The sequence below is a fragment of the Chiloscyllium plagiosum genome, chromosome 15 (assembly GCF_004010195.1).
Source record: "Chiloscyllium plagiosum isolate BGI_BamShark_2017 chromosome 15, ASM401019v2, whole genome shotgun sequence".
Classification (NCBI taxonomy): Eukaryota; Metazoa; Chordata; class Chondrichthyes; order Orectolobiformes; family Hemiscylliidae; genus Chiloscyllium; species Chiloscyllium plagiosum.
In genome coordinates, this window is record NC_057724.1 from 41,968,842 (window position 1) to 41,996,779 (window position 27,938).

General features: G+C 39.0%; 1 protein-coding gene across 1 annotated transcript; it reads right to left on the reverse strand.

The window, feature by feature from the left end:
- On the reverse strand, positions 1-27,744 carry stard14 (START domain containing 14). Its single transcript, XM_043704774.1, has 6 exons — positions 26,897-27,744; positions 8,469-8,616; positions 6,881-6,984; positions 5,548-5,665; positions 4,261-4,313; positions 1-3,159 (listed from the first exon to the last, which is right to left on the reverse strand). Exons 1-6 carry the CDS (start codon positions 27,059-27,061, stop codon positions 2,926-2,928), a joined length of 822 nt encoding a protein of 273 aa, XP_043560709.1. The 5' UTR covers positions 27,062-27,744; the 3' UTR covers positions 1-2,925.
- Between the last annotated feature and the right edge of the window lie 194 nt (positions 27,745-27,938).

The following is a 27,938-nucleotide window of genomic DNA, read 5'->3' on the forward strand; positions in this document are numbered from 1 at the left end:
TACTTTAAATATTTTTAATTACAAAGTCCTGTCACATTTACAGAAGGTAGAAGCCAGCAAATTAATAAACATTTTATAATCAGTGGGGAAAAAACATACTGGCAAAATATCAGTATTTTTACTAAAATTTCAGGAAAACAGTGGATGGGTGTGTGAAATTTTCACACTTGGCCCATTGAATGATGTATAAAATAACAGTGTGGCTATTCGAAATTTTAAACTGGAGGAGTTTGATTGAGCATTTGGGTGACAGTGATTACTACAAAGTTTTGACAAGACAGCATAATTTTTGCTTTACATACAATAAATAACCCTAACTGACAGCACCGCAAACACTACAGAAATGGCAATATTATAAGTGTCAATCGTTAGCTGAATTTCATTATAAAAACATTTTTACAGGACAAAAACCTGGTGTATAACAGAGACAATGCCGTTGTACACAAAGTGGCACCGAATGACTCAGCAGGAACAATCTTTTCACAAAAATAGAACTTTTTTCAGCCTGTTGGAAACATTTAGGGACCTCAAAATTGGCAGATGCTTAAACAACATGAAATGGATTTCTTATCAAACACACATTACTCTTAATAAATACACTCAAATTGTCATCTTTTTAGCTAAGACCATTTGTTGGTTATGACGCAGGGCAGGTTATCTACTTTCAAATGATTGATTAGAAGGCTCTGATGACAGGAGAGGTGTACTAGCATTACAGATTCCCAGTAAGGAAATAAAAGGCATCAATAAAAGAATGATTAGAATCACATTGGCAATTATTTAGTTGAGAATTTTTCATTGGCAATACGGAGTTACTAAACATATCTTTAAATGCTTTCAGACTCTTGTGCACTTACTAGAATTTTGAGGTCCCAAAATTCTCTGCAGTTATTTCAAAGTTTCTGGTTTATTTTCAACAGTTACAAAAATCCACTTTACAAAATACCAAAAATACCCCTAAATTCCAATTCCATGATTTTGTTCTCAAAATATATTATTTTAACTCGCACTTTCAACAATTTATTTAATGTCAGTGTTTCTCTTGCACCGACATCTACATTCTCTGTACGATTACTATAGGCACCTGAAGTTGCTCAGTTTGACAATTTTGTTTTGAAGTTCAGGAAAGAAAATTAGGGTCCTGCCTTAATGTTTCTTTGATTCACATTTAGAAGCAATGAATATTAAACTTGTTGCTGTAAGGCTTCATCAACAGGCTAAGAACAATATACTGATCTCTTAAGGCTTTTGCAATTTTTGAACAAGTGGCTGTCCATTCTTGCAAATATAAAAAAAAGTGTAGAAATATGATCCACAATCATGTCTCCTACTTTGAAAAGACTTCTACAGCAGTTAAATGTAGTTACTAATCAACTGACTAAAATGATTGCAGATTGATTTAACCACATTCAACAATGAAACAATAAGCAGTTCCTTTCAGGTCAGGAATCACAAAAATAGTGCAGAGCTGTGTTCTAGATCAGTGTACTTCAAGTACTGTTAGTATCCAATAACTTCTAAAATTCTGAACAAAACATTGCTGCCAACATTAAATAAAAGGTTTGGGTGCTGACTGGTCACAAGCTTCACGATTCAGAAATACTCATTTGGGTCTAACCATTTTAAATGTGCTCCCCTATACTTACTCCACATGACATGCTCACAAGCTGGTTCAGAGGGTTACCCCAACTCCATTTTAAAAAATTGCAATTAACTGTTTTACAAGATAACATGAAAGGCAATAGGAAGTTTAAATCCATCAAAAAGATGACTTTCTTGCCAGTTGATATCAATTATACATTTTTCCACTATTCTCATTTCAACCAGTATGCCCTTGTTCAATTGCATATCTGCTAGGAGTCTCACACATTTGAATATTAACACTCCACTTTAGTCCCAAATCCCAATGCAAACTGTAAAGTCTTTCTCCCACACATTACCTTGCTCCACACTCCGATTTTAAAAAAAAGTGGAAACTTTGTGTCAAATGCAGTGCTTGAAAAGGAACATTTCAATTTAAATATTAAGCCATAAAAGAAAATCAGATATAAATACATTGATATATGAAGGATCCTCGGTCTTTGAAAGAATTGTTCCACTCGGAGAAAAACAGACCCCCTCATCCCGCATGTGAAACCCCAAATACCCAAGGTTTTACCAGTCTAAGCATCTTTTAAATGAACTTTTTTGTTAAAAAAAAAAATGAACACTCACTATTCCCAAAAGGTATTAATAACTAATTTTAAGGTTAATATTTTCTTCACTTATATTAACACATTGTAGGGTAAATTTTAAATGTGATCCTGCAGAACACGAACAAGTACTTTTTACTCCGCTCAGTAGTTTTAAGAATATAGAATTACTGTTTGTAAAATGAATGTGTGATGATCAGAACCTTATTATGTGATAAGATGCTGCAGTCTAAAACTGGAATATGTAATTTTGTTTCAAAAATACTTAAAACATTTTCAAAGTGACTCTGAGATCAAAATCAATATCACATAATACTTGTAAGCACTATTTCAAACTCTGTATATACTACCTGTAATTCAAGAGACTTACAATCTCGCTAAAGGGAGGAATTTCGAAGAATCCTTTCATTACCCCCAACATAATGTTTCTGTCTGAAAGATGCATTCAAAACTAAAACTACAGAAGTCATTTTCATGGCTGTTCCTTCATTTTAACGTGTCACTACTAATATTAACCCCCAGAGTGCACAGGTATTTAATTTATTGCCTGAATGTCATTCTCTACGTGTATATTACCTTGGTTCAATATGTCTCCCCAATAATTAAATTAATCCATAATTAAGAAATTTTCCTCCCAAATTCCAAGAACTAATATGAACACCTGCTGACTCCTCTGCAGCATCCCCAAACATCAAGGGCCTACAGCACCGCAAGGAAGCAATGCAACATGGTTTCAGTCTTTTAGGCCCTTAGTTCTACATTCTTCTTCATCACTACCATTGTTCTCTTCAGATAGACCACTTTCATCAATATTTTCCAGTGAATCTGCATGCTGGATTGAAAGTTCAGACAGGCTCATGGTTGGCAAGGTATTCTGTTCTGGGTAAAGCCAAGGTTTGAAGTTTGGCCTGTTCTTCTGTTTCCATTCGGGGTATTTCAAACACACTTTATGGATTCTCTTCAGAACCTGAACCACACAGAAATAGAGAATATCCCTTAATGCAGCTATATCAGCATCCGAATTACCATAACACATAGGAGTAAAAGTAAGGCCATTCGGCCCATCGAGTCCACTCTGCCATTTAATCATGGCTAATGGGTATTTCAATTCCACTTACCCGCACTCTCCCAATAGCCCTTTATTCCTTGCGACATCAAGGATTTATCAATCTCTGCCCTGAAGACATTTGATGTCCTGGCCTCCACTGCACTCCGTGGCAATGAATTCCATAGGCCCACCACTCTAGCTGTAGAAATGGCTCTTCATTTCCATTATAAATTGACACCCCCTAGTTCCAAGGCTGTGCCCACAAGTCCTAGTCTCCCCTCCTAATGAAAGCAACCTCCCAGCGTCCACCCTTTCTAAGCCACGCATTATCTTGTAAGTTTGTATCAGAGCTCCCCTCAACCTTCTAAACTCTATTGAATATAATCCTAGGATTCTCAACCATTCATCGTATGTTAGGCCTACCATTCCAGGGATCATCCATGTGGATCTCCGCTGGATACACTCCAGTGCCAGTATGTCCTTCCTGAGGTGTGGGGCCCAAAATTGAACACAGTATTCAAAATGGGGCCGAACTAGAGCTGCTTTTATATTCCAACCCTCTTGAGATAAATGACAACTTTACATTTGCTTTCTTAACCATGGACTCCACCTGCAAATAAACCTTTAGAGAATCCTGGACTAGCATTCCCAGATCCCCTTGTACTTTAGCTTTATGAATTGTCTCACTATTTAGAAAATACACATGTTCTAGAAAATCCCCAAAACAGAGTATTGGATGAAATAAAAGGCTTACTAAACATTTCCAGCAGAAGAAAGTCAGTACTGTACACGCTTCCCAGAACAGGACAGCAATGTGTAGTTGAAAAGTGATTAAACAATGGCCTTCGTTCTCTCTTTCTTCAAATTGGGAATGAAGGTGCAATACTTTTTTTTTTAAACAAGTATAATTTCATGTTTCTTTTTATACTGCCATTTTCAATTGGACAGATCCAATTGTTTATTAAATGTTGGTCTATTCAATCAATCCGGGAACATAGTCTGCAAGTGATTACTACTTACTTTCGGAGCCGTATACTGAGAAGCTTTGTTGACAACCCACTTTGGAAGAGACCCTGAAAGAACAATCCAAAATTATTGAATTAGTTGCAGGAACTACGAACAAAGCCCAAATGTCAAAATGAGTGATCAATATATTCTTCAGAAAAACGCAAGTGAAAATACAGATAAGTTGAAAGCAAAATTGAAGATAATTAACAGCAATTATTAATTAGACTGTGCAAAGGGGCTTTCTTTTCTCAGGTGTAAAAATCATGATATTTTGCTTAAATGCTTTGAACTATTATTTAATTGCAATTCCATAAGACTATAAGACATAGGAACAGAAATTAGGCCATTCAGCCTGCTGTGCCATTCAATCATGGCTGATAAGTTTCTTAACCCCATTCTCCCACTTTTGCCCCGTAACCTTTGATTCTCAAGAACCTAGCTATCTCAGTCTTAAATATACTCAATGACCTGGCCTCCATAGCCTTCTGTGGCAATGAATTCCGTAGATTCATCACTCTTTGGTTATCTCCTTTCCAAAAGAGATCTTCCGTTTACTCTAAGGATATGCCCTCAGGTCCGAGTCTCTCCTACCAGTGGAGACATCTTCTCAACATCTACACTGTCTAGGCTATTCAGTATTCTGTATGTTTCAATTAGATCCCTCCCCCCCAGCTTTCTAAACTCCATTGAGTATAGACCCAGAGTCTTTAAACGTTCCTCATATATTCTAATTGATACTGAAAGGTAGATCAATAAAAGGTTCCTGTTCTGAATCACTACTCAACTTTTAGAGTAAATGAAATTAGGTTTTGCTGTAATAAGCAAGTCCCTGACTCTCATGGAAGATGCTACTGAAAACTCTGAGAGTAAAGGGAAGATCTTTTGTAGAAAAGGAGATAAGGAGACACTTCTTCAGCCAGAGAGTGGTGAATCTGTGGAATTCATTGCCACAGAGGGCTGAGTATATTTAAGACTGAGATTGTGAAGGACAGGGTGTAACTGTACCCAATGAAAGAAATCAAGACTTGAGAAAACTGGATTAGACAAAAAAAAGTCAGCTCTAAGAAAATAATGTGAGTAAGAATATGCTTCTCAGCCCTCGAACCCGTTCCACCAACTGATTAAATCAGAGCTGATGTGGTACAACACATCCATTTTGCAGTCCTATCTCCATATTCATTGACATCCATAATCTAAAAATCTACCCATCTGTCTTGACTCAAATCAGAAAAGAAAACAAAGGCAACACTTTTGACATCCTAAGTTTTATATTGCAGTGTTATTGCTGTCAATACTTACCTCTAGGATCTGCATCAGCCATATACACAAGATTACAACTTTTGGACCCAGTCGGTAGAATTCTGTAACCTGTTAGAATGGACACAGCTCGGACTAGATCTTTCTGAGGAGGATATTTCTGTGAAAAGGAAGTGAGCTGAAATTGAGAATGCTGGTCTTTGGTAACTGAAACTTGGAACAGATAATAAAAGCAAATTTTAACATCCACAGATGAAACAGAATATATGCATTGTGCAAAATCTATAAATACTAACTAGCTTCCACTTATTTATTCAATTAATTGGATTAGACATACCTTTTGAAAAACTTTAATGCAAAAAGTGCAGTATTACAAATGTTGTTTTGGATGTTAGTCCTAAAATTCTGTGCAGCAATAATATTTCACTTCTGTAGTCATCCTCATTTTCAGAGCTATTGGCTTAACTAATGATGTTGTTAATTTCTTCAAGACTAACTGCTATCTTTCCTTACTTTCCAAAACTTCCTCAAAAAAAAAACAAACTTGGTTATTTAACAGTACCTTCCTTCGATCACTTCCACAAATTCCCATTTTATGCTTTATTTTAACGATCTGTCTGTAAAGCCTCTTTTGATAGATCATTAAGCAAAAGGCACTAATACTTAAGAAATTAAATATATCTTAGATTGAATAACGAGTCTTGTTTTCCCACCATCACAATGGAGAAAGTACATTTTGACATGCAGATCAATAAGATGTCAGGTTCATCCTTCAACTTGCACAGTTAATTGACAGTGCAACATGAGAGCAACTTTAACTTGGCCCACTATAATCTCACTTTCTATTTTCCACTATTTAAAATGCATTACACAGGATATGGAAAAAAATCAAAACCTAATTACCAGTTTGAGACCCATCGTCGTTAATGTGACGAAAACTACACTGGCATCCTAAACAGCAATCAACCATTTAAAAACCTCTAAAGTACTTTTACAATGACAGATATTGAAATTCTAATGTGGAAGCAAAATACTGTGCATGTTAGAAATGTACCGGAAAATGCATAAAATACTTAACAGATCTAGCAATGTCTGTGGCAAGAGATAAACAGAGTTAATTCTTCAAGTCTGTGACCTTTTCTTGAACTGTTCTGACAAAAAGGTTACATTCCTGAAGCTTTGATTGAAATTTACCGAGGCAGCAGGGACTCTGCTTTTAGACTTCACAGTTATGTTGCTTTCTTAAACTGAAGCAAGCAATAAGATGCACTTGTTTGAGTATGACATTATATCAAAGATCTTGGTTGCCATATGCAGTTCCTTTCCCTTTATCTGTGGGACATATTGGAGACAGAACACTTTGAAACATACTTACAGGGTGTTTGACTGAGTAGTTGATAATCATGTAATCTTTATCTGTGACCAGCCATGATCTCAAAGTAACCACATCCCTGTCTTTTAGGGGTCTTGGACATTTCCCTGTGAGGAAGAGAAGGAAAATATCATAAAGAACTGACTTTTTTTAAACGTAGTATTTCACATCATACATCATCCCTAGTCAAGACAGCATCTAGCAGCCCACTCTTAAACAACTCTGTTGATGTCATAATATATTATCGTATTTATTTGGAATTAGTGGGGGGGATGCACTTCTCCTTGGCACAAAGGCATCCCCAGGCAACAAGGATCACTGCCACAGTATTACCAGTGCTGTCTAATGATCTCCTATTGCACCTTAATTGCTTGGCATAACAAGGAACCAAGTCCCAAAGCAGGATACGAATTTATAACCAAAACTGACAATGTTGTGAAGTACTGAGACAAACATATCCACTCAAAATGCTCTATCCTATTTCCCTAATCAAGCAGATAGGAAAGATCCCATGACAGTAGCTGAAGAACAATTTTTTAAACTGGTTGTCATACTATTTTTCAATCAGCAGCAAAATAAAAAGCAAGCAAGCTAACTGATTAATCACTTGCTAATTCAATGTTGTTTCCACTACATAACAATAATTACATTTTAAACTCAATTTTTGAGCACAGCATTTTGAGAGAATTTGTGAACATTGGGGGGAAAAAAAAATCTTGTATTTATACTAGTACCAAAAAAAGCAGGTGTTATGTCCACAAAACCATTACTGGTGAGATAGCTAGATTTCCACAAACCACACTCTCTCCAAATACCCTCATTAACATAGTTAAAATTGACAACTCCAACTGGATAAGACCTGTGACAAGTCCAAGTCACATTGATGCAGCCACGAAAACCTTTCAAGGTTCAGAAACCCTTGAGCCTTATGTCATAAGTGCAACACCGTACCATCAAAAGAATGCAGTTCACTACTGCAGCCCCTCCCTGCAGGAATTTAGCCTAGATTAATCAAAGCCAAATAAACTTCTGTAGCCTACCCTAACATTCAATAATTACCTGTGTACTACAACTCCACAAGCACCAACTTCTTTTTTGCCATTCTTTAAGAGAATGGACAGTGAATCCTGACAGTTTATTCAACAGCTTTAATTCTATCCTCATTTAATATCCAGACACTTGCCAGGATGAATCAAATCGTAACTTCTCCACTCAATCCAATAGCACAAAGACAAATTAGCAACCCAACTGAGGGAATATAACCAGCCTTCTAGTCTTTATAGTTTAATTTTATACGGATTCACTTTTTCCACTGCATCTCAACACCTTTATATAGAAACTGATATGAGCAAACCAAGATAGTAAGACTCATTTGTCTGAAACTCAAATTGACATGACAATTAGGCATTTCAAGGACATCTATAACACTTAAGCTCAACAATGTGCATTCCCAACAAGCAGGCCTTCTGGATATTAGGTAAGCATTTCCCAGGAGGTTGTCAGTTTATAGTGAGTCATGTGTACATCTGTGCTGTAATTTCAACAATTGCAGATTCAGAAATCTATTTGGTGAATCTTTGAATAAACTCACATGAATAATACCCAACATCTGCATTCGCTGTGAGCCGCGCAATGTCAAAAGTGTTGATGACCTGCTTATCCCACTTGAGGCGATACTCATTATCATGTAGCACATCATACACCGTCTCTGCAGAAACATCTTTCAGTTCAATTCTACACTGAAACAGGAAGAGAAAGGAGTTGTTAATTCTTTTTATGATTGTAATTAAAAGAAGATAATATGCTTGTACCTGAAACACACCATGGCACCAACAGAAGAAACCACACCCTAAATGAAATTTTGGGTGCACTGAGTTCTTAATGTGCAGTATAACACCTGGAGAAGGTGCTGAACATTTACAAAAAAAATAAGCAAGAGAATGTGGGGAAAAAAAATGTGAATTCAAACGGTGAATACGCACATGCATGGTAAACAGAGAAAAAGCTGAAAATTGGGAATTACTGTTCCAAGTTATCTAACTTTTCTACCGACACCATATTTCTGTAATTTCTAATAGACAGGCTATAGCAAACCATACCCATTTAGGACCTTAACTTTAGGTCAACTGCAATTACAAATAAATCACTCAGTGTCTCATAGGCAAGATATTGGACTGTTTAAAAACTGAGGATCAAACTCAGTAGAAATTACTATTCACCATAACCTCTGACAGATGACATAGGTAAGACTGCAAAAAATATACTCAGACATACAGATGGTGACATCTTGCAAAATGTCCATATTACAAAGGAGGAAGTGCTGGATGTCTTGAAACGGGTAAAGGTGGATAAATCCCCAGGACCTGATCAGGTGTACTCTAGAACTCTGTGGGAAGCTAGAAAAGTGATTGCTGGGCCTCTTGCTGAGATATTTGGATTAGATTACTTACAGTGTGGAAACAGGCCTTTCGGTCCAACAAGTCCACACTAACCCACCCAGACCCATTCCCCTACATTTACCCCTTCACCTAACACTACAGGCAATTTAGCATGGCAGACATTTTTGGACTGTGGGAGGAAACCGGAGCACCCAGAGGAAACCCACGCAGACACGGGGAGAATGTGCAAACTCCACTCAGTCAGTCGCCTGAAGCGGGAATTGAACCGGGTCTCTGGCGCTGTGAGGCAGCAGTGCTAAGCACTGTGCCACCGTGCCGCCCATATTTGTATCATCGATAGTCACAGGTGAGGTGCTGGAAGAATGGAGGTTGGCTAACTTGGTGCCACTGTTTAAGGCAGGCGGTTAGGACAAGCCAGGGAACTATAGACCAATGACCCTGACGGTGGTGGGCAAGTTGTTGGAAGGAATCCTGAGGGACAGGATGTACATGTATTTGTAAAGGCAAGGACTGATTAGGAATAGTCAACATGGCTTTGTGCACGGGAAATCATGTCTCATCAACTTGATTGAGGTTTTTGGGGAAGTAACGAAGAGGATTGACGAGAACAGAGCAGTAGATGTGATCTATATGGCCTTCAGTAAGGCATTCAACAAGATTCCCCATGGGAGACTGATTAGCAAGGTTAGATCTCATGGAATACAGGGAGAACTAGCCATGTGGATACAGAACTGGCTCAAAGGTAGAAGACAGAGGGTGGTGATGAAAGGTTGTTTTTCAGACTGGAGGCCTGTGATCAGTGGAGTGCCACAAGGATCAGTGCTGGGTTTTCTACTTTTTGTCATTTACATAATGATTTGGATGCGAGCACAAGAGATATGATTAGTAAGTTTGCAGATGACACCAAAATTGGAGGTGTAGTGGGCAGCGAAGAGGGTTACCTCAGATTAGAACAGGATCTGGACCAGATGGGCCAATGGGCTGAGAAGTGGCAGGTGGAGTTTAATTCAGATAAATGCGACGTGCTGCATTTTGGGAAAGCAAATCTTAGCAGGACTTATACACTTAATGGTAAGGTCCTACAGAGTGTTGCTAAACAAAGAGACCCTGGAGTGCAGGTTCATAGCTCCTTAAAAGTGGAGTCAGAGGTAGATAGGTAGAAGGCGGCATTTGGTATGCTTTCCTTTATTGGTCAGAGTACGGAGTACAGGAGTTGGGAGGTCATGTTGCGGCTGTACAGGACATTGGTTAGGCCACTGTTGGAATATTGCGTGCAATTCAGGTCTCCTTCCTATCGGAAAGATGTTGTGAAACTTGAAAGGGTTCAGAAAAGATTTACACGGATGTTGCCAGGGTTGGAGGATTTGAACTATAGGGAGAGGCTGAACAGGCTGGGCAGTTTTCCCTGGAGCATAGGAGGCTGAGGGGTGACCTTATAGAGGTTTACAAAATTATGAGGGGCAGGTTTACAAAATTATGAGGGGCATGGATAGGGTAAATAGGCAAAATCTTTTCCCTGGGGTCGAGGGGTTCAGAACTAGAGAGCATAGGTTTAGGGTGAGAGGGGAAAGATATAAAAAAAAGAGACCTGAGGGACAACTTTTTCTCACAGAGGGTGGTACATGTATGGGATGAGCTGCCAGAGGAAGTAGTGGATGCTGGTACAATTGCAGCATTTAAGAGGCATTTGGATGTGTATATGAATAGGAAGGGTTTGGAGGGACATGGGTCGGGTGCTGGCAGGTGGGACTAGATTGGGTTGGGGTATCTGGTCAACATGGACAGGTTGGACCCAAGGGTCTGTTTCCATGCTGTATATGACTTCACAGAAACTGCTCCTTTCCCAAAAACCTCTAAAGATTCAGCCTGACGTTATCACACCATGGCCATCACATTGCGAAGTGAGATTTGAACTCAGATCTTCTGGCCCAGTGAGAGAGAAACTACCATTTCACCATAGGACCCTCAGGTTCTGATTTTAGTTCAACCTGTGACAGAGGGTCCATTAGATTCTTTCATTTTCTTATCACATTTTCTGTAGTGATTCACTTCACTCTTCATTACAGCAGGCATGCGACTCGCACTTGCCTGACTAACAACCGACACCAGCAATTACCTGATCCTTTTCTACGTAAAGGACAGAGGATAAATGTTAAGTGACATTTCTTTAACTCACTCAGGCAACCACTCTGCAGAACACCAATGTTCTTTCCGTAAAATTTACCCTGAGCTTCTGGTTACCTGCCACTTCAACTCACCAGCATATTCTCTGAGCAACATCTTTGCCATAGGTTTGCTAAAATCCTCTAGTGAAGCTCAGCAGAAACTGGAAGAACAGTACCTCATTTTCTGCTTGGTGACCCTGCAGCCTTCAATACGGAGTTCGCTAATTTTAGGCTTGAACATCTTCTCCCATGTCCTTACCCCAACCCCCACACATTAGGCCTTATCACCATGTGTTGCTACCACAAACAACCTATTGTCAGTCATTAACAGAACCCATTAGCATCTATGGATTCTCCCAGGCTAACCTCTACCCATTCCTTTGTGTTTCTCTGTGTTCTATCTCCACCTATTGTTTACCCTTCCTCTAATGTACAGAGGAACCTCGATTATCTGAAGGACAAGAGCGGGAAGTATTTCTTTCGTTAATCAAATTCCAGATAATCAAATGCTGGATAACAGTTTAGCCAAGCATTGGGACCTTGCAATCTTGCCGGATAATCCGATATTCGGATACTGTATGCCAGATAATCGAGGTTCCTCTATTTCCCAACTTTTTCCCCATCAATAATCTGAAAGGTTGCTGGACCTGAAATGTTTACTCCAGTTTCTCTCCACAGATGCTGCCAGACCTGCTGAGTTTTTCAGCCATTTTTGTTTTTTTGATTTCCAACATCCACAGTTCTTTCGTATTTTTGTTTAACTCACTGATGGCTTAGTTCAGATAAGAACAAAAAGGGAATGGAAATGATCAGTTTTCTGCAAAAGTACTGCAGGTATGACAAAAGTTCATAAAATACTTGGTTTTCAATGCTGTGATGGTCTGATTTTTTTTAAAGAAAGAAGTTAGAAAAGTTATCTGAAATAGAGAGCTAAAGACAGCTGTTCTAAGAAATGTGATTTAAACTAAATGACTCAACAAACTACCTAGTGAGGTAATGGCTGCTAAATGTTTACTTAAGTTTTCATGTCCTACAGGAGGAAGTCAGGAGTCAGAAGCAGGTGACAGTTCGGAAGTAAAAAAATCCCTACCAGATGTCCTCCTTCACTCCTTAAATGTAGCCAAAACTGAGGGTTTATTTCTTGGAATTCAGCAAGAAAAGACAACAATTTAGTCTGGGTGGTGGTGTGTCTTGGTGAAGAGATAGTAACGAATGTGCAGAAAGCCACCAAAAGGTAATGCTTGCATCTTCATCAGTTAGGAAAATTAATAAAGCTAATAGGATGTTATCTCTCATCATAACAGGAACTAGATACAAAAGTAAGGGGGTTATGCTTCAGTTATACAGGGCACTAACTAGATTGCATCTGCAGTACACTACAACATTGGTCACCTTGTTTAAGAAGGATATAAATGTATTGGACACAGCTCAGAGAAGATTTACGAGACATATTTCTGGAATGTTTTTCTCATGCAAGGAAAGGTTCAATAGGCTAATCTTCTATCCACTGGAGCCTAGAAGAGCAAGAGTTGTCTTGCCTGAAACATACAAATCCTCAGCTTTCTTGAAAGGATTGATGTGGAGAGGATTTTTTATCTTAGAGAAACTAGGATTAGGGGACACTACTTAAAACCGAGATCTGGCTTTTTTTTCCCTTCTCAAGAGGATGGTTAGTATTCGAAATTTTTTAGAAGATGACAAAGGCAGAGCTGGATAGATTTTTGTTAAGTGAGGGAGTGAGAGATTATCAGTGCAGGTTGAATGTGGGTTGAGGTTCAATTAGATCAACATGATCACGTTGACTAGTGGAGCAGGTTTTGGGGGATATACCTACTCCAGCTCTTAATTTGTATATTCATACGAACTTTCAAGATAGGAAATAAAAAGCAAGAAGCAGCTGAGCAGTATAGCACTAAGATGAATGGAAACCAGGTGGTGCTAGAAAAAGAGGGAATGTATAAAAATAAAGATTCTTCAGGTGGAGATGTTAAGAATCAAAAAGAATGTATAATAACTAGTATAAGGGCACTTTACCCAGATGCTCGTAGCATTCATAGACACATTTAACATGGAAACAGACCCTTCGATCCAACTCGTCCATGCTGACCAGATACCTTGAATTAATCTACTCCCATTTGCCAGCATTTGGCCCATATCCCTCCAGGCCCTTCCAATTCATATTTACAATTAAATGTTGTAATTGTATCAGACTCCCTGGCAAAAGGTAAACATTGTTCCTTTAGAGGACAAGGATGAGAGATTTAATAATGGGAAATAAGGAAATAGCCAAGACAATCAAGTATTTTGAGTCAGTCTTCACAGTAGAAGACACAAATAACATGCCAATAACGGAGGACAAGGAAGTTATGACAGGTGAGGACCTAAAAACTATTATCTCTGAAGAGGGGGTGTTGGGCAAATTAATGGAGCTAATGATAGACAAATCTCCTGACCCTGATGGAATGTATCCCAAGGTACTAAAAGAGATGGCAGGGGAAATAGCAAATGTGCTTGTGGTAATTTATCAAAATTTGCTGGACTCTGGGGTGGTTCCAACAGATTGGAAGCAGCAAATATGATGCCACCATTAAGAAAGAAATTAGACAAAAGACGGGTAAACTATAGATCTGTTAGCTTAACTTCTGTAGTGGGGAAAATGCTTGAGACTGTAGTTAAGGAAGAAATAGTGAGGCATTTGGATAGAAACTGTCCCACTGGGCAGATGCAGCATGGGTTCATGAAAGGTAAGTCACATTTAACTAATTTATTGGAATTCTTTGTCCACCTTGCTTAGATTGTTCTAAATGGGGAACTGGTGGATGTGGTGTACTTGGATTTCCAGAAAGCATTTGTTAAGGTGCTGCACAAAAGGCTGCTGCATAAAAATGAATGGCGCATTAAAATGGATAGAGGATTGGTTAGCTAACAGAAAGCAAAGTGTTGGAATAACTTTGCTGGTTGGAGATCAGTGTTGGGACCTAAATTGTTTACAATTTACATGGATGATTTGGAGGTGGGGGACTAATTGTAGTGTGTCAAAGTTCCCAAAAACACCAAGAGCAAAGTGTACAGGAGGACACAAAGTCTGCAAAGGGTTATAAATAGGTTAAGTGAATGGCCAAGAGTCTGGCATATAGAGAAAAATGTTGGTAAATGGGAGGTCATCTATTTTAGCAGGAATTAGAGCAAAACGGACAATTATTTAAATAGTGCATAATTGCAGATGCTGCTGTGCAGAGGGATCTGGGTATCCTTGTGCATGAATCACAAAGTTGGTTTGCAGGTGCAGCAGGTAATTATGAAGGCAAATGGAATATTGTCCTTCATTGCTAAAGGGTTGGAGTTTAAAAAAAACAGGGAGGTTATGCTGTAGTTGTATAGGATGCTGGTGAGGCCATACCTGGAGTATTGTGCACAGTTTTGATCTTCTTGAGAAAGCATGTACTGGCATTGGAGGGGGTGCAGAGGAGGTTTACTAGGTTGATTCCGGAGTTGAAAGGGTTGGCCTATGAGGCGAGATTAAGTAGACTGGTAATATATTAATTGGAATTTAGAAGAATGGGGGCGGGGGGAGGGGGAAGGGGTGAATTCTTAAAAGAAAGATGAACTTTTGAAGCAAATACGTAAGAGATAAGTAGGGAGATTATTTCCACTGGCAGGTGAAACTAGAACTAGGAGAAATAGCCTCATAATAAGGGGGAGCAGAATTATGACCGAGTAGAGGAGGAATTTCTCCCAAAAAGTTGTGAATCTTTAGAATTCCCTACCTAGTGAAGCAGTTGGGGCTACCTCGTTGAATGCTTTTACAGCAAAGTAGATAGATTTTTGAACAGTAAAGGAATTAAAGGTTATGGTGAGTGGGCAGTTAAGTGAAGCTGAGGCCATGAAAAGATCTGCCAAGATCTTATTGAATGGTGGAACAGGCTCAATGGGTCATATGGCCTACTCCTGCTCGTATTTTTTATGTTTGTTTATTAAAAGTACATTGACAGCCTCACGTGAAAATGTTCAGTGACTGACCATCACAGAAACCAAATTATAAAAATAAAACTGAATCCAGGTTTCACTCTGGAATCAGTATTAGCATTAATTGAGATCACAACACTGGGAAAACTATTCTCCATTGTTTCTCTTAAAACAAACTTTGTACATTTGGCATGTACTATCTATTTCTTAAAAAAGTGAATTCTATTTCTATTTACAACCAATGCTATCATCAGACTAATTTAGAAAACTAGTACCATATGTCAAGCCAAACATTGTCATCATTCTAGATAATTCATATTTCACTATTCACTCACTACAGAAATCCTAATAAGATCATTCTACCAAATTAATGTTGACCGAATTTAATTGCAAATTCTAATGACTAAATGCAATGACTCAGCAGTTACACATTAGCTGTCTGAAGAATGGTGCATAGGATCTCAGAAAATGGAGAGCTCAGGGCAGCTATTTCATTGTCACAATTGAAAGTCTAAAATTTTCACATTCATGCCTCTTAACACAACCTTTGGAAGTTAAGTGAACTACAAACAATCCGAAGTTCTTTAATATGGGAGGTTTATAAAGGATTTATTCCTTTGGGAACATTAAACCTTGTTCATTAGCAATGAGAGAGACATGGGGATAATTTTGCTCTTTTCACACAAAAGTCACTCTTCATTCTCATTTGAAATTAATTCCTATCTGTCCTCTAGTTTTTTTTGTGTACTGAGCCAGACTCCACTGTTGTAGTTTTTAACTCTTGACAAACGTGTTGAATTGGTTTTAACACAGTCATCTCTGAACCAAAGCCATGAAAGGGAAAGGCAAACAGAAAAAGCCAAAAACTTTGTACCACAAGCTTACATTTATATCATAGTTTTCCTATGTTAAAAGTGTCTGTAATCTTATTATGACAGTCCTACCTGACACGAAGTTAAACTCAAGATGTTGCTGCACTAAAACCTTGAGCTAAAATTTCCTCCTTGTTTGAAATCAGTCATCCCAAGAATATGTTATATGATCTCTAACAGATCAATCACCTTTTCTACTACTCCTCTCCCACCAAAACCACGATTTACACCTTAATTATCCTTACGTATTAATTACTACAGCAATTACTTGACCAATTTGTATCTGCCAGTCATTGCTGAGACTAATGAGTTATTTTTCTAATACTGTCTTTACATTAACTCACCACATTTGCTTATATTTATAAAGAAATGAAGTAGCTTTGAACCACTTTAAAAATGCTACATGAAATGTAACTCCTTTTTTTTGCATCTGCACTAATCTCCACATTGCTATAGCCACTGAAGCCTCACCAAGTTTCAGGGGCTTTTCAAGTGTCAAAAGATTCACCAAGATTCTTACCTGCTGTTCAAATACCTCCATGGCCTTGCCTGTTCCACCATCGCTGCTGGCTCTATTTTCTTGTACCAAAATGTTGCGTGGCTTACATCAGTCTATTTGCTGCTTAATGCTCCTTTGATCTCTGAAAGGAGGCCAATATATTCTCACCCGCTAGAACTCTTCCCTCATTGCCTCCATACTATCACCTCCTTCTTTAGGTTTATAAGCCTCATCAAATTCCCTTTTCAGGCCTTAGCATTTTTCTCCTCCTTCCTTGATATCACCTTCTTAAATTTCTATCCATCATTCTGTTCTCCAATCTTTCTGACACACATACAATGTAAACATAACTTGCAAAGTTGCTTCCAAATTAGTTTGAATTTAATCCAGACGTAAGCAGACTGTGGAACAAATTGGATATTTTTAAAGTATTAAATGTGGTAGCGATTGTAATGCAAATTATATATCAGAGATTGGTAAATCTGCGACAATAGCAGAAATTGCTGAAAAAAGCTCAGCAGGTTTCTATACTGTAGGGAATCTAGTCTAATCATCATCAGGTCTGAAAGCATCTGTGAAGAGGAATCAGAGTTAACATTTCAGGTCTAGTGACCCTTCCTCAGAACCAGATCCAAAACGTTAACTCTGATTTCTCTTCACAAATGCTGCGAGACCTGCTGAGTTTTCTCACAATTTTTATTTTTGTTTCTGATTTTCAGCATCTGCAGTTCTTTCAGTTTTGACTGGTAAATCTGCACTGGGCATCCTCTGTAAAGCTTTGATTAATCAGAACATCATTTAATGGCTGGAATTGCAGAATTAAATCCTTAGAGCTCTAGGTAATAAGACTGAAATACCATGTAATATTAGGATTCCAAAACCCTGGGATGTTGATACATTAGGGAAAATGAGAATAAATGAAACAAGGATAATTTCAGACACTAAATTAGGAATTGTGACCCAATACTGAAATTGAAGGGAAAGGAAAGCATATGATCTCAGCATCACTGTGTAAACAGACCATGTGAGACAGTCATAACGGATCTTGAGGACAGAAGTACAAAATTAGTCACTCTCAAATGAGATTTGGCAAAATCATAGCATTTTTAGGCCAACAGACGTTTATCTTCCTATCCCTGTGCTGTTACAAATGAAAACAGACAGCACCAAATCCACGCTTCATTCCAGGAAAGTCAAAACACAAAGGACAGTATGAAACTACCAGCACTCCAAGATACCATTACTGTAATAATAGAAGTGTTGTCCAACTCAGATCTTTATAGGGTAAAAATCAAATCAGCCAGGATTCTAAGGATACTGTGAGCGAGGGCAATGAGGGAGAAGAACTTCAAAACCTAATCCTGACGGTACAAGTTTCCCATGGGAAGGTGAAGCCTCATAGTGCCTTTAATCTATCTTTCTCTGATATGCAGTCATATCAAGGAGGTGCAATTATTAGCAATTTGTTCAATAACAGATTTAAAACAAAACTGAAGAAAGGAATATAAAGGTGGATAAATCTCTAGGACCTGATCTAATGTATCCCAGAACATTGTGGGAAATAAGGCAAAACCATTGGAGAGACCCCTTGCAGAAATATTTGCATCATCTATAACTACGGGCAAGGTGCCTGGTGACTGCAGGGTCGCTAATGTTGTACCTTTGTTTAAGAAAGGTTGTAAGGAGAAACCAGGGAACTTTAGACATGTGAATCTGACTTCTGTTGTGGGTAAATTGTTGGATGTGATTACAAAAGATAGGATTTATGGACACAGAGGGGCAAAACAATTGATGAGGTATAGTCAGCATAGTTTTGTGAGGAAATCCTTGTCTCAGAAACTTGGAATGTTTTGAGGAAATTACCAAAATGATTAATGGGGTAGAGCAGTAGACATTGTTTACTTGAACTTTACTAAAGCCTTCAACAAGGTTCTGCTTGGTAGACTAATTAGTAAAGTTTGGTCACATGAGATTTAGGGTGACTTTGCCAATTGGTTACATAATTGTCTTAATGGTAGGAGACAGTGGTGGAGGGTTGCTTTTCAGACTGGAGGCCTGTGACCAGTGGTGTTCCATATGAATCAGTTCTGGGTCCTCTTGTTTGTCATTTGTATAAATGATTTGGATGAGAATATAGAAGGCATGATTAAAAAGTTTGCAGATGACACCAAAATTGGTGGCATAGTAGATAGTGAAGAAGGTTTTCTAAGATTAGCATGAGATCTTGATAAAGTGGGTCAATGGGCTGAAAAATGGCAGATGGAGTTCAATCTGAATAAATGCTAGGTATTGCATTTTGGAACAACAAACAAAGGCAGTACTTATACAATTAATGGTAGGACCTTGGGGGTAGTGTTAGAGAACAGAGGGACCAGGGGTGCAGGTACATATTCATTGAAGTGTGTGCCACATATAGACAGGGTGGTTAAAAGGCTTAGTCCTTTGAGTATGGAGTTGGGAAAAAGTGAGGGCTGCAGATGCTGGAGATCAGAGCTGAAAATGTGTTGCTGGAAAAGCGCAGCAGGTCAGGCAGCATCCAAGGAACAGGAGAATCAACGTTTCGGGCATATGCCCGAAGAAGGGCTTATGCCCGAAATGTCGATTCTCCTGTTCCTTGGATGCTGCCTGACCTGCTGCGCTTTTCCAGCAACACATTTTCAGCTATGGAGTTGGGAAGTCATGTTGAGGTTGTACAGGACATTGGTGAGGCCTCTTTTGGAATACAGTGTCTAGTTCTGGCCGCCCAGTTATAAGAATGATATTATTAAGCTGGAGAGGGTTCGCAAGACATTTACCAGGATGTTGCCGGATATGGAAGGTTTAAGTTTCAAGAAAGGCTGGATACGCTGGGACTCTTTTCACTAAAATGTAGGAGGTTGAGGGGTGACCTTATAGAAGTTTATAAAATAATGAGGGTATAGAAGAAGTTAATGGTAATTGTCTTTTCCCCAAGACTAGAGGGCATATTTTTAAGGTTTTAGATTAGATTATTTACAGCCCTTCGGCCCAACAAGTCCACACCGACCCTCCGAACAGCAGCTCACCCAGACCCATTCCCCTACATTTACCCCTTCACCTAACACTACGGGCAATTTAGCATGGCCAATTCACCTAACCAGCACATCTTTGGACTGTGGGAGGAAACCGGAGCACCCGGAGGAAACCCACGCAGACACAGAGAGAACGTGCAAACTCCACACAGACAGTTGCCCGAGGCAGGAATTGAACCCGGGTCTCTGGTGCTGTGAGGCAACAGTGCTAACCACTGTGCCGCCATGAGAGGAGAAAGATTTTTTTAAAATAACGCAAATTAATTTTACACAGAGGGTGGTTTGCACGCGGAATGAACTTCCTAAGAAAGTGGTGGAATGTGTGTATAATTACAATGTTTAAAAGACAGTTGGATAGATACATGAAGAGGAAAGGTTTGGAGGAATATGGGCCAGGAGCAGGCAGGTTAGGCTAGTTGAGTTTGGGATTATGTTAGGCATTAACTGGTTGGACCAAAGAATTTGCTTCTATACTGTAATACGACGACTCGAAAAATATACCTTCACTTACATCCTAGCGTTGTCACTGTTTAAACCAGCGACAAAATCTCTAGATCAATCTCTCTCTTGCAACAAGATGCAAATGACCCTAAATCTAACCTTTAACTTTGCTTTTGTTAGGTAAATATTTGAAGGATGGTGGATGGGTCTAGTGCCAATTTAACAGGACACTAACTCTGGCATTTTCATAATCAGGAGAATGCAACTTATCTACAACATGTGAAAACCACCATTCCAAAGACCAAAGATATTTCAGTCAAGTAGAGAATCTGGCCAAATTAAAATACCGTAGTAGTTTAATGGAAGTTACTAGTTATTACGTAGATTGACTGCATATCTGTTCTAGATAATCTACTGTACATCTTTGTCCACCCTCCCCTCAAAACATGATTTCTTTAAATGACAAACGGACAAGGTTTTTGGTCTGGAACCAGCTAACCAATATCATTGGAGTATAACAACCATCATTTCAAAAACATTGGCAGATTACACAAATTGGTCATGGAGTTTTGGGCGGCACGGTGGCACAGTTGTTAGCACTGCTGCCTCACAGCGCCAGAGACCCGGGTTCAATTCCCGCCTCAGGCGACTGACTGTGTGGAGTTTGCACGTTCTCCCTGTGCCTGCGTGGGTTTCCTCCGGGTGCTCCGGTTTCCTCCCACAGTCCAAAGATGTGCAGGTAAGGTGAATTGGCCATGCTAAATTGCCCATAGTGTTAGGTAAGGGGTAAATGTAGGGGTATGGGTGGGTTGCGCTTCGGCGGGTCGGTGTGGACTTGTTGGGCCGAAGGGCCTGTTTCCACACTGTAATGTAATCTAATGTAATCTAAACACAGTGAGCAGAATTCATTCTGCTGAAATAAGCAATATGGCAGATCAAATTGAATGCGGAGGCATTGATGGAGTCATTAAAATGAGGAATGAAGAGAAACAATATTAAAGGGAATCTAGTAACAGGGTGACCTGAAGGTTCACCTGTATCAACTTTTGATGATGCAGAACAAGCTGATAGGACTATTACATAAACATCCAGGAACCTCAGGGTTCCTCTCCCCAGAGCTGAAAAGGTTAACAGGATATTTAACTGAGGGTTTCCATATTATGTATGATTTTGTTAAAAATAAGTAAAGAGAAACTATTTCCACTGGCATTTTTTTTAACATTATTCTACAGTGAGTTATAATCCAGAAAGCACTATCTGAAAAGCATGGCGGAAACAGCTTTGACTGAACATTCAAATACAAAAATCAGATGTATACTTGAAAAGGAAGAATTTTCAGGGCTTTGGAGAAATAATGGGGGGAGATACTAATTGGACAGGGCTTTCAAAGAGCCTGCACAGACATGACAAGCTGAAATGGCCTACTTCAGTGCTGTATAATTCTATGATCTTGTTTAAAAAAAAAACTAAGGTAATCATTCATCTTTTGTTAATGAAATGTAACAGCAGTAGGACATTTGCCACATATGTAAAATTGCACTGTAAAGTAATTTACACTTTGTGAAGCAGTTCTTGACACATTTTGACATGTTAAAAGTGTATGTAAATGAAGGCTTTTCCTTCCTAATCACATTGTACTTTAAAAAATGTCAGTTTCAGTTAAACTGCATATGTGTAAGTAACATAGCCTGAATTTACAATGTCTAAATCAGGGTGCAGTTTCATTTGAACATAGTGAAATCTGAGGCAATACTAAAGACCCCATTATTTAATATGAAAATATTTGTGTGTGTCTTCATAGTTATTTTCTTGCCACAGACACAGATTTCAAATTCTTTGATAAAGATGGGGCAAATGTTCTGTTTGATTATTCCTAACACATGCAAATCTAGTCTAGACCTCCATAACTACATAAAATAAACAGATGATGGCATAAAGATGCTTACATGAGTGTCTGTAGCTGTTCTCCACCACAGACACAGACATCTACAACAGCATAGCAATTGTCACCCGGAGCAGTACTCTAAAAGCTTGGTTTAAAGATTTAGAGACAATTTAAAATCCAGCAGACCAGAGGCCAAATTCAAAAAAACAGAGCTGGAATGAAAAACAAGTATTGTAACACTGACTGTAAAACCCTCAGATTTTCTAATAAAAACCTATATAATTCATAAAAAGCCTATTAGGGAGGGTTGTCTGATGTATTTGGCCAGTCTGGCCAATTATGTAGCTACAGACATACAGCAATGTGCTTGACTTTTAATTGCTTTTTGATTGGCCTAATAAGTCTCCAATATGTAGGTTCTCATTGTGGTTTTGATACAAGATTAAAACTGAATGAAACAGAAATACAAATCAGAGGACCATGCACAAAGCACTTGGACTCCTCACAAACATTTGAGTTTCCTGATAAAAGTTGGACATAAGGCAGTAAAGCAACAACCCAGTATAATTTTTGCGTAGGACTTTTAACTAACATGTACACTTCGAGAATGATCCCCCAGCATGTTCTGTCCCTCAACAAGGACAGACCGCCAGAGATGGCAGCACAGTCGGTGAGGGTCGAATGCCTCTTGAAAGGTACGATTCCATACCAAAAGGAACACTTTTGGGCAGGTGGGTTGGGGAGGAATGTAGTGCACCAATACTTTTGCACCTTCATGTGTACTTTGATCTTGCAGCCATGCACCTCAGAGAGAACACTGCTCCAAACTTCAAAAGGCACATTCCGGAATCTCAAAAGAAAATAACTGGCAGCTTGGGCCTTGGATGGTGAGGGAAAGAGGGAAAAAGACTTATTCGGACTCAAAACTTTACTGGTCACAAATGGACTTTGGCCATTATTAATGGGAGTGATTCCTACACAGTTCTTGTACAGGCCAAGTCTTTTCTTCATTCTGAGGACACCAACATTGTGTAGGGTAAAACTTGCATCTGAACTCTGAATTTAAAATAATTCTAAATAAGATGCTGCAATACATAAAAGCAGCATCAAGCATAAGCTATACAATGGTTTAGTGCACAAATCATCCTGTCTTACAATGTATAAAATTAGGTAAACTCCTGAAAACATGTGCATGACATCACAATGGTCAGTATTCCAGGTATCCAGTAGTAAAGCAAGATACTTTCGTAGATACTTAAACCCTACATTTCCATTATTTCTTAGAGACGGTTATGACTAGCATGAGTCCATCCAGGCTGCCCCCATGCCAAAATCCTGGACTTGATAAATATTGCACCCCAGCACTAGAATAACATTCTATATTAGATCAGAATTAATTTCCTTGAATCCCTTAAATTTTAAGTAACACTGCTTTGTGTTTGTATTCAAATATGACCATAAATTAATTTACAGTAATGTTTTGGATATCAACTCCTCAGTTTAAACATGGTTTCCTTGTCATATTTATATCATATACTTAAATCTTTATCGTGCTCAATGTACCATAGTTCATAATGTGATGATGCAGCTCCTTTAACAAGTTAATGCTGTCCTTGGCTTTTTCCAACTCCCTACCCCACCCCATCCCATTCCCCCCCAAAAAGAGATTATAAAAGCAGCAATTCCAAAAAGTCTGGCTTTAACTACTTTAAAACTGCGAAAGCATTCTCAAAAAAGCACATGCATAACGAAAAGGATGTGGCCAGTTCACTCAGCTCAGTTTTTCTCTGGTTTGGTTTGAGCAGTCTGTCTGTTCACTGAAAGCAGGCAGTTTTGAGGCTGGTCCAAGAAATAACTATATAGAAGAAGGTGTTCCGTGCTGAATCACACTGCCATCTTTCTCTCTCTCCTGTAAGAATCTATATTGAATTTTTCTTGCTTTTGCAAAAGGGTGTTTATAGGGAATGTTTCAAGTGTTTGAAACAGCATCATTAAGTTGGGATAATCTGTTGGGCATTTGGATAGGTTAAATTATTCTATATTCCTGTTCTGTTTTGTGTTTCATTTGGTAATCTTGCAAATGAATTCTGTTTTTATCAAAACGAAGTGGTTGGGCCAAGTGCATCACTCTCAGAATATCCACTGTATAGCTGCTTAAAACAACTAGCAAAGTTAGGGTACTTTCTTGAAATATTTTGAGGGGGGGTCTGGCCTGGTCCATAGCAATAAATTGAGTTTCACTCAAAAAGCTCCTTTATTCATATGTTGAGGATTTTTAAAAAAAAATCAATTTACAGCTATAACTTAACCTGAACACTTCACTAAGAGGCCAGATCACTTTACATAAAACATGTGACTGCTTTATCATGGTTAGCTGTCTGATACAAGCAGGTGGTGAGTTTAACGAAGTCAGAGTCACACGGCATGGAAAGAGACCTTTCGGTCCAACTCATCCATTCTGACTAGGTTTCCCAAACTTAACTAATCCTATTTGCCAGCATTTGGCCCATATCCCTTGAAACCTTTCCTATTCATGGATCTAACCAAATGTCTTTTAAATGTTGTAATTGTATCACTTCTACCACTTCCTGTGACAACTCATTCCATACACGCACCAAAGTCTTAAAACGTTGCCCCTCAGGTGCCTTTTAAATCTTACCCCTCTCACCTTAAACCTATGCCCTCTAGTTTTGGACTTTTCTACCTATGGATGATGATCTTGGCTATTCACCTTATTATGCCCCTCATGACTTTATAAACCTCTAAGGTCACCCCTCAACTTCCTACACTCCAGGGGACAAAAGTCCCAGTTTATCCAGCCTGTTCTGACAACTCAAACCCTCCAGTCTAGGCAATATCCTTTTAAATTTTTTCTGCACCCTTTCTAGTTTAACAACATTCTTCCTACAGCAGGGCAACCAGAATTGTATGCAGCATTCCAAAAGTAGTCTCAATGTTTTGTACAACTGCTACATGACATCCCAACTCTGATACTTAACACGGTGACCAATGAGGGCAAGTGTGCTAAAGGCCTTCTTTACCACCCTGTCTTGCTGAAGCTTTTCATTTGTCAGCCTTGCAAACCTTTGTGTAACGCTGGCAACTGAGGTTTAAAAAAAAAACCTTTCTTGCAAGCAGTGGCCAACTTCAGAGCAGGCCATGGTGATTGCCACCACCTTAGTTTTGATTTAAGATTAAAGCATCCATGCCATCATGTGGCTGCTGCTTCAGAAATAACCAGAATTTTGCTAATAGAGCATGGTAAAATTGAAGCTCGAGGGGAAAACGTAAACTAAAAGGTAAGGGGCTCATATTGCAGCATAATGTGGAACTTCAGGGATCTGTTACAAACTAGCTATTAGTATTATAGCAGATGTATTCAATGGCAAGCTCTGAAAATTCCTATAATTAAGATATTCCTGTTCTTTAGATTGACAGCTATATAATTATTGGTAGAAAAGTCTTTATGTTCATAGAAATTCTATTTCTTTAAAGACACTTAATACAAGTTAATAGCACAGAAGACATCAATATACTTTGCAATTTCATAATAGCATTGTCAGTAGGTTTAGAGTATCAAAATTAGTATGCTAAAAAAGAAAGAAATCACTAACTCTCCACCATTTGATTTGTAAATTAACACTGCATATTTTAATACAACAGCATCAACATATCTTATTGATACTAGAGTCAGGGATAGTGTACTACTTCTTTCTGTTCATTGGGACCTCAATTTGGGGCCAATAACATGCAATTCCTTTGCCACTTTTTTTTCCCACTTTTTTTGGTTCTAAACAGCATCATGCCCCCTTCTTGATAAAAAAAATCAGAATTATAAATAATAATTATATTTTCTTTTAATGTGTTCTTGGCATATAATAACAGAACACCTAATTTATTTTTCATCTCTAGCTGTTTTAATAAAGTGATGGTCAGGTGTTTCCATGAATGACTTCAAAGTCTGCAGTGATGCTACTCCCATAAGTGATATTGGGTGTTAGAGATGAGGGGTGCACCAGAAAGTATGAATTGAAAAGGTGGAAATATGCAGTCCATCCTTCTGAGAAGAAACAGGCTAATACTCTGGATAAGGAATCTGCAACTGGAACAGAAATCCATTCTTTTTCACAAACCATTTCAGAAATTGTGGATCCTGTTGCACAGTTTCAATTGTATTTGTCCTTTTCATCTCTGCCATCCCTCTGTGTATATTTGTCATTCTCTTCTGGATTTCTGAACCATCCACCCCTTCCATTACTGCTATAATTTTACGGAGCTGTTTTATTTAGCTTTGGCCCCGTGATATTCCCACCAGTTTCCGAAGCTAATGGGTTCCAGCCCCAGACTTGGATATACAGTAAATAAGGCCACCTCTGAGGGACTGCTGCGTTGTTAGAGGAGCCCTCTTTTGGATGACGTGTTAAATTGTGGCTGTCCTTTCAAAGATCCCATGACACTATTCAAAGAGTAGGGGAGTTGGCTCAGTGTGCAAGCTAACATTTGTGCCACTGTATAAATCAAACAGACGATCTTTTCACTTGTCTGCCTTTGTAGAACCACCTTTTCATGCATTACACCAGCGAGTATTCGCTTAACGGACTCGTCAGGCGGTTTGGTCTTTGTGGTGGTGACAAGTAATGAGGACTTTTTTTCTCTCATTATTTCCTCATTCCCCAGAACAACCCATGTTGGCCCCAATGTTCCCAGTCTCGGTCATTCCCGTGCCCAGTTGTTTCTTTTACCTTGATTCTGTGCACAGCTTTGCCCTCAGTCGCGGCCTGCACCCAGACGCCTATCTCCAGTTTATTGTATTTCTGCTGCCAGCCGTGCTCCGATTCACAGCGCTCTCTGAACGAGGCGAACGCCAAGTCATCGGGGATCTGCACGGTGTCGCGCTCAGCCGACATGGAGGTGGAGGAGTTTCAACTCGAACGGTATTGCAATGCACGTCCTCAGCGTATCTCAGCCCAACACCCAAGCGACCAACTCTCAATGTCCCGCCCCGACCTGCAGCTACAGGTGACGTTTCCCAAATCCTCATTGGACCCTGAATCTTTCACTCAGAAGCGACACCTGTAGTTGTTTGGAGAGTCACCCGATTTCGCAGCAACAGACAGCAGGAGCTGCAAACACTGTAAAGCCTCACTTGCCAATGGCAGGAGCTAAATGATTATTTCAAGCTTCCAGGAAACCTGCCTTGCGAACTCTGACTGGATGCCTGTTTCAAATGTCAATCAAAATCTTTTTTGATCTCGCTCGAAAGCTGTCTTTTAGTAGTTTCAAACTATATTCCCTTTTCTTTAGTTTCAAGTCAAACTCTAAGTTTAACCTTTTTCCCATTCTTGGGCTGCCCCTTCACAGTTGAAAAGCTTGAATCTTTCTTCATAACTCAGCATGTGACATCGAGGTGAGCTTTATGGCTCCTGCCTGCACCAGGCTTGCTATATTGTACCCAGTTCAGAATCCCACGGAGAACAACATCGGGGAATACACTGAATGCAGATGCGGCTTTTGTTTACTGCCCGCTAAACATAGAACATAACAAGATTAAAAGCCTCAATAACGAATACAGTCCCATTATAAACAGTTGTGAGTTGTAAATAATCTTCCATTTCAATTGATCGCTTTTGGTGACAAATTTATATTTTTAGAGATGTCCACATGATCGCACATTATTGAGTGCCAATTGAAACACTGAGAATGGACAATCCCACATTGCCATGTAGTTTGAACAAAAGGTAGCAATTCTGTATTGCTTTTACTTGCTTAAGCCTGCTATGCATT

Excerpts from the sequence above, each read along its gene's own strand:
- stard14 (XM_043704774.1), bottom strand. The coding sequence starts at position 27,061 with ATGTCGGCTGAGCGCGACACCGTGCAGATCCCCGATGACTTGGCGTTC. Across the intron at positions 4,314-5,547 it reads GGCTGATGCAGATCCTAGAG|GGTCTCTTCCAAAGTGGGTT; the intron begins GTAAGTATTGAC and ends TTGTTCTTTCAG. Across the intron at positions 3,160-4,260 it reads CTCAGTATACGGCTCCGAAA|GTTCTGAAGAGAATCCATAA; the intron begins GTAAGTAGTAAT and ends TGTGTGGTTCAG.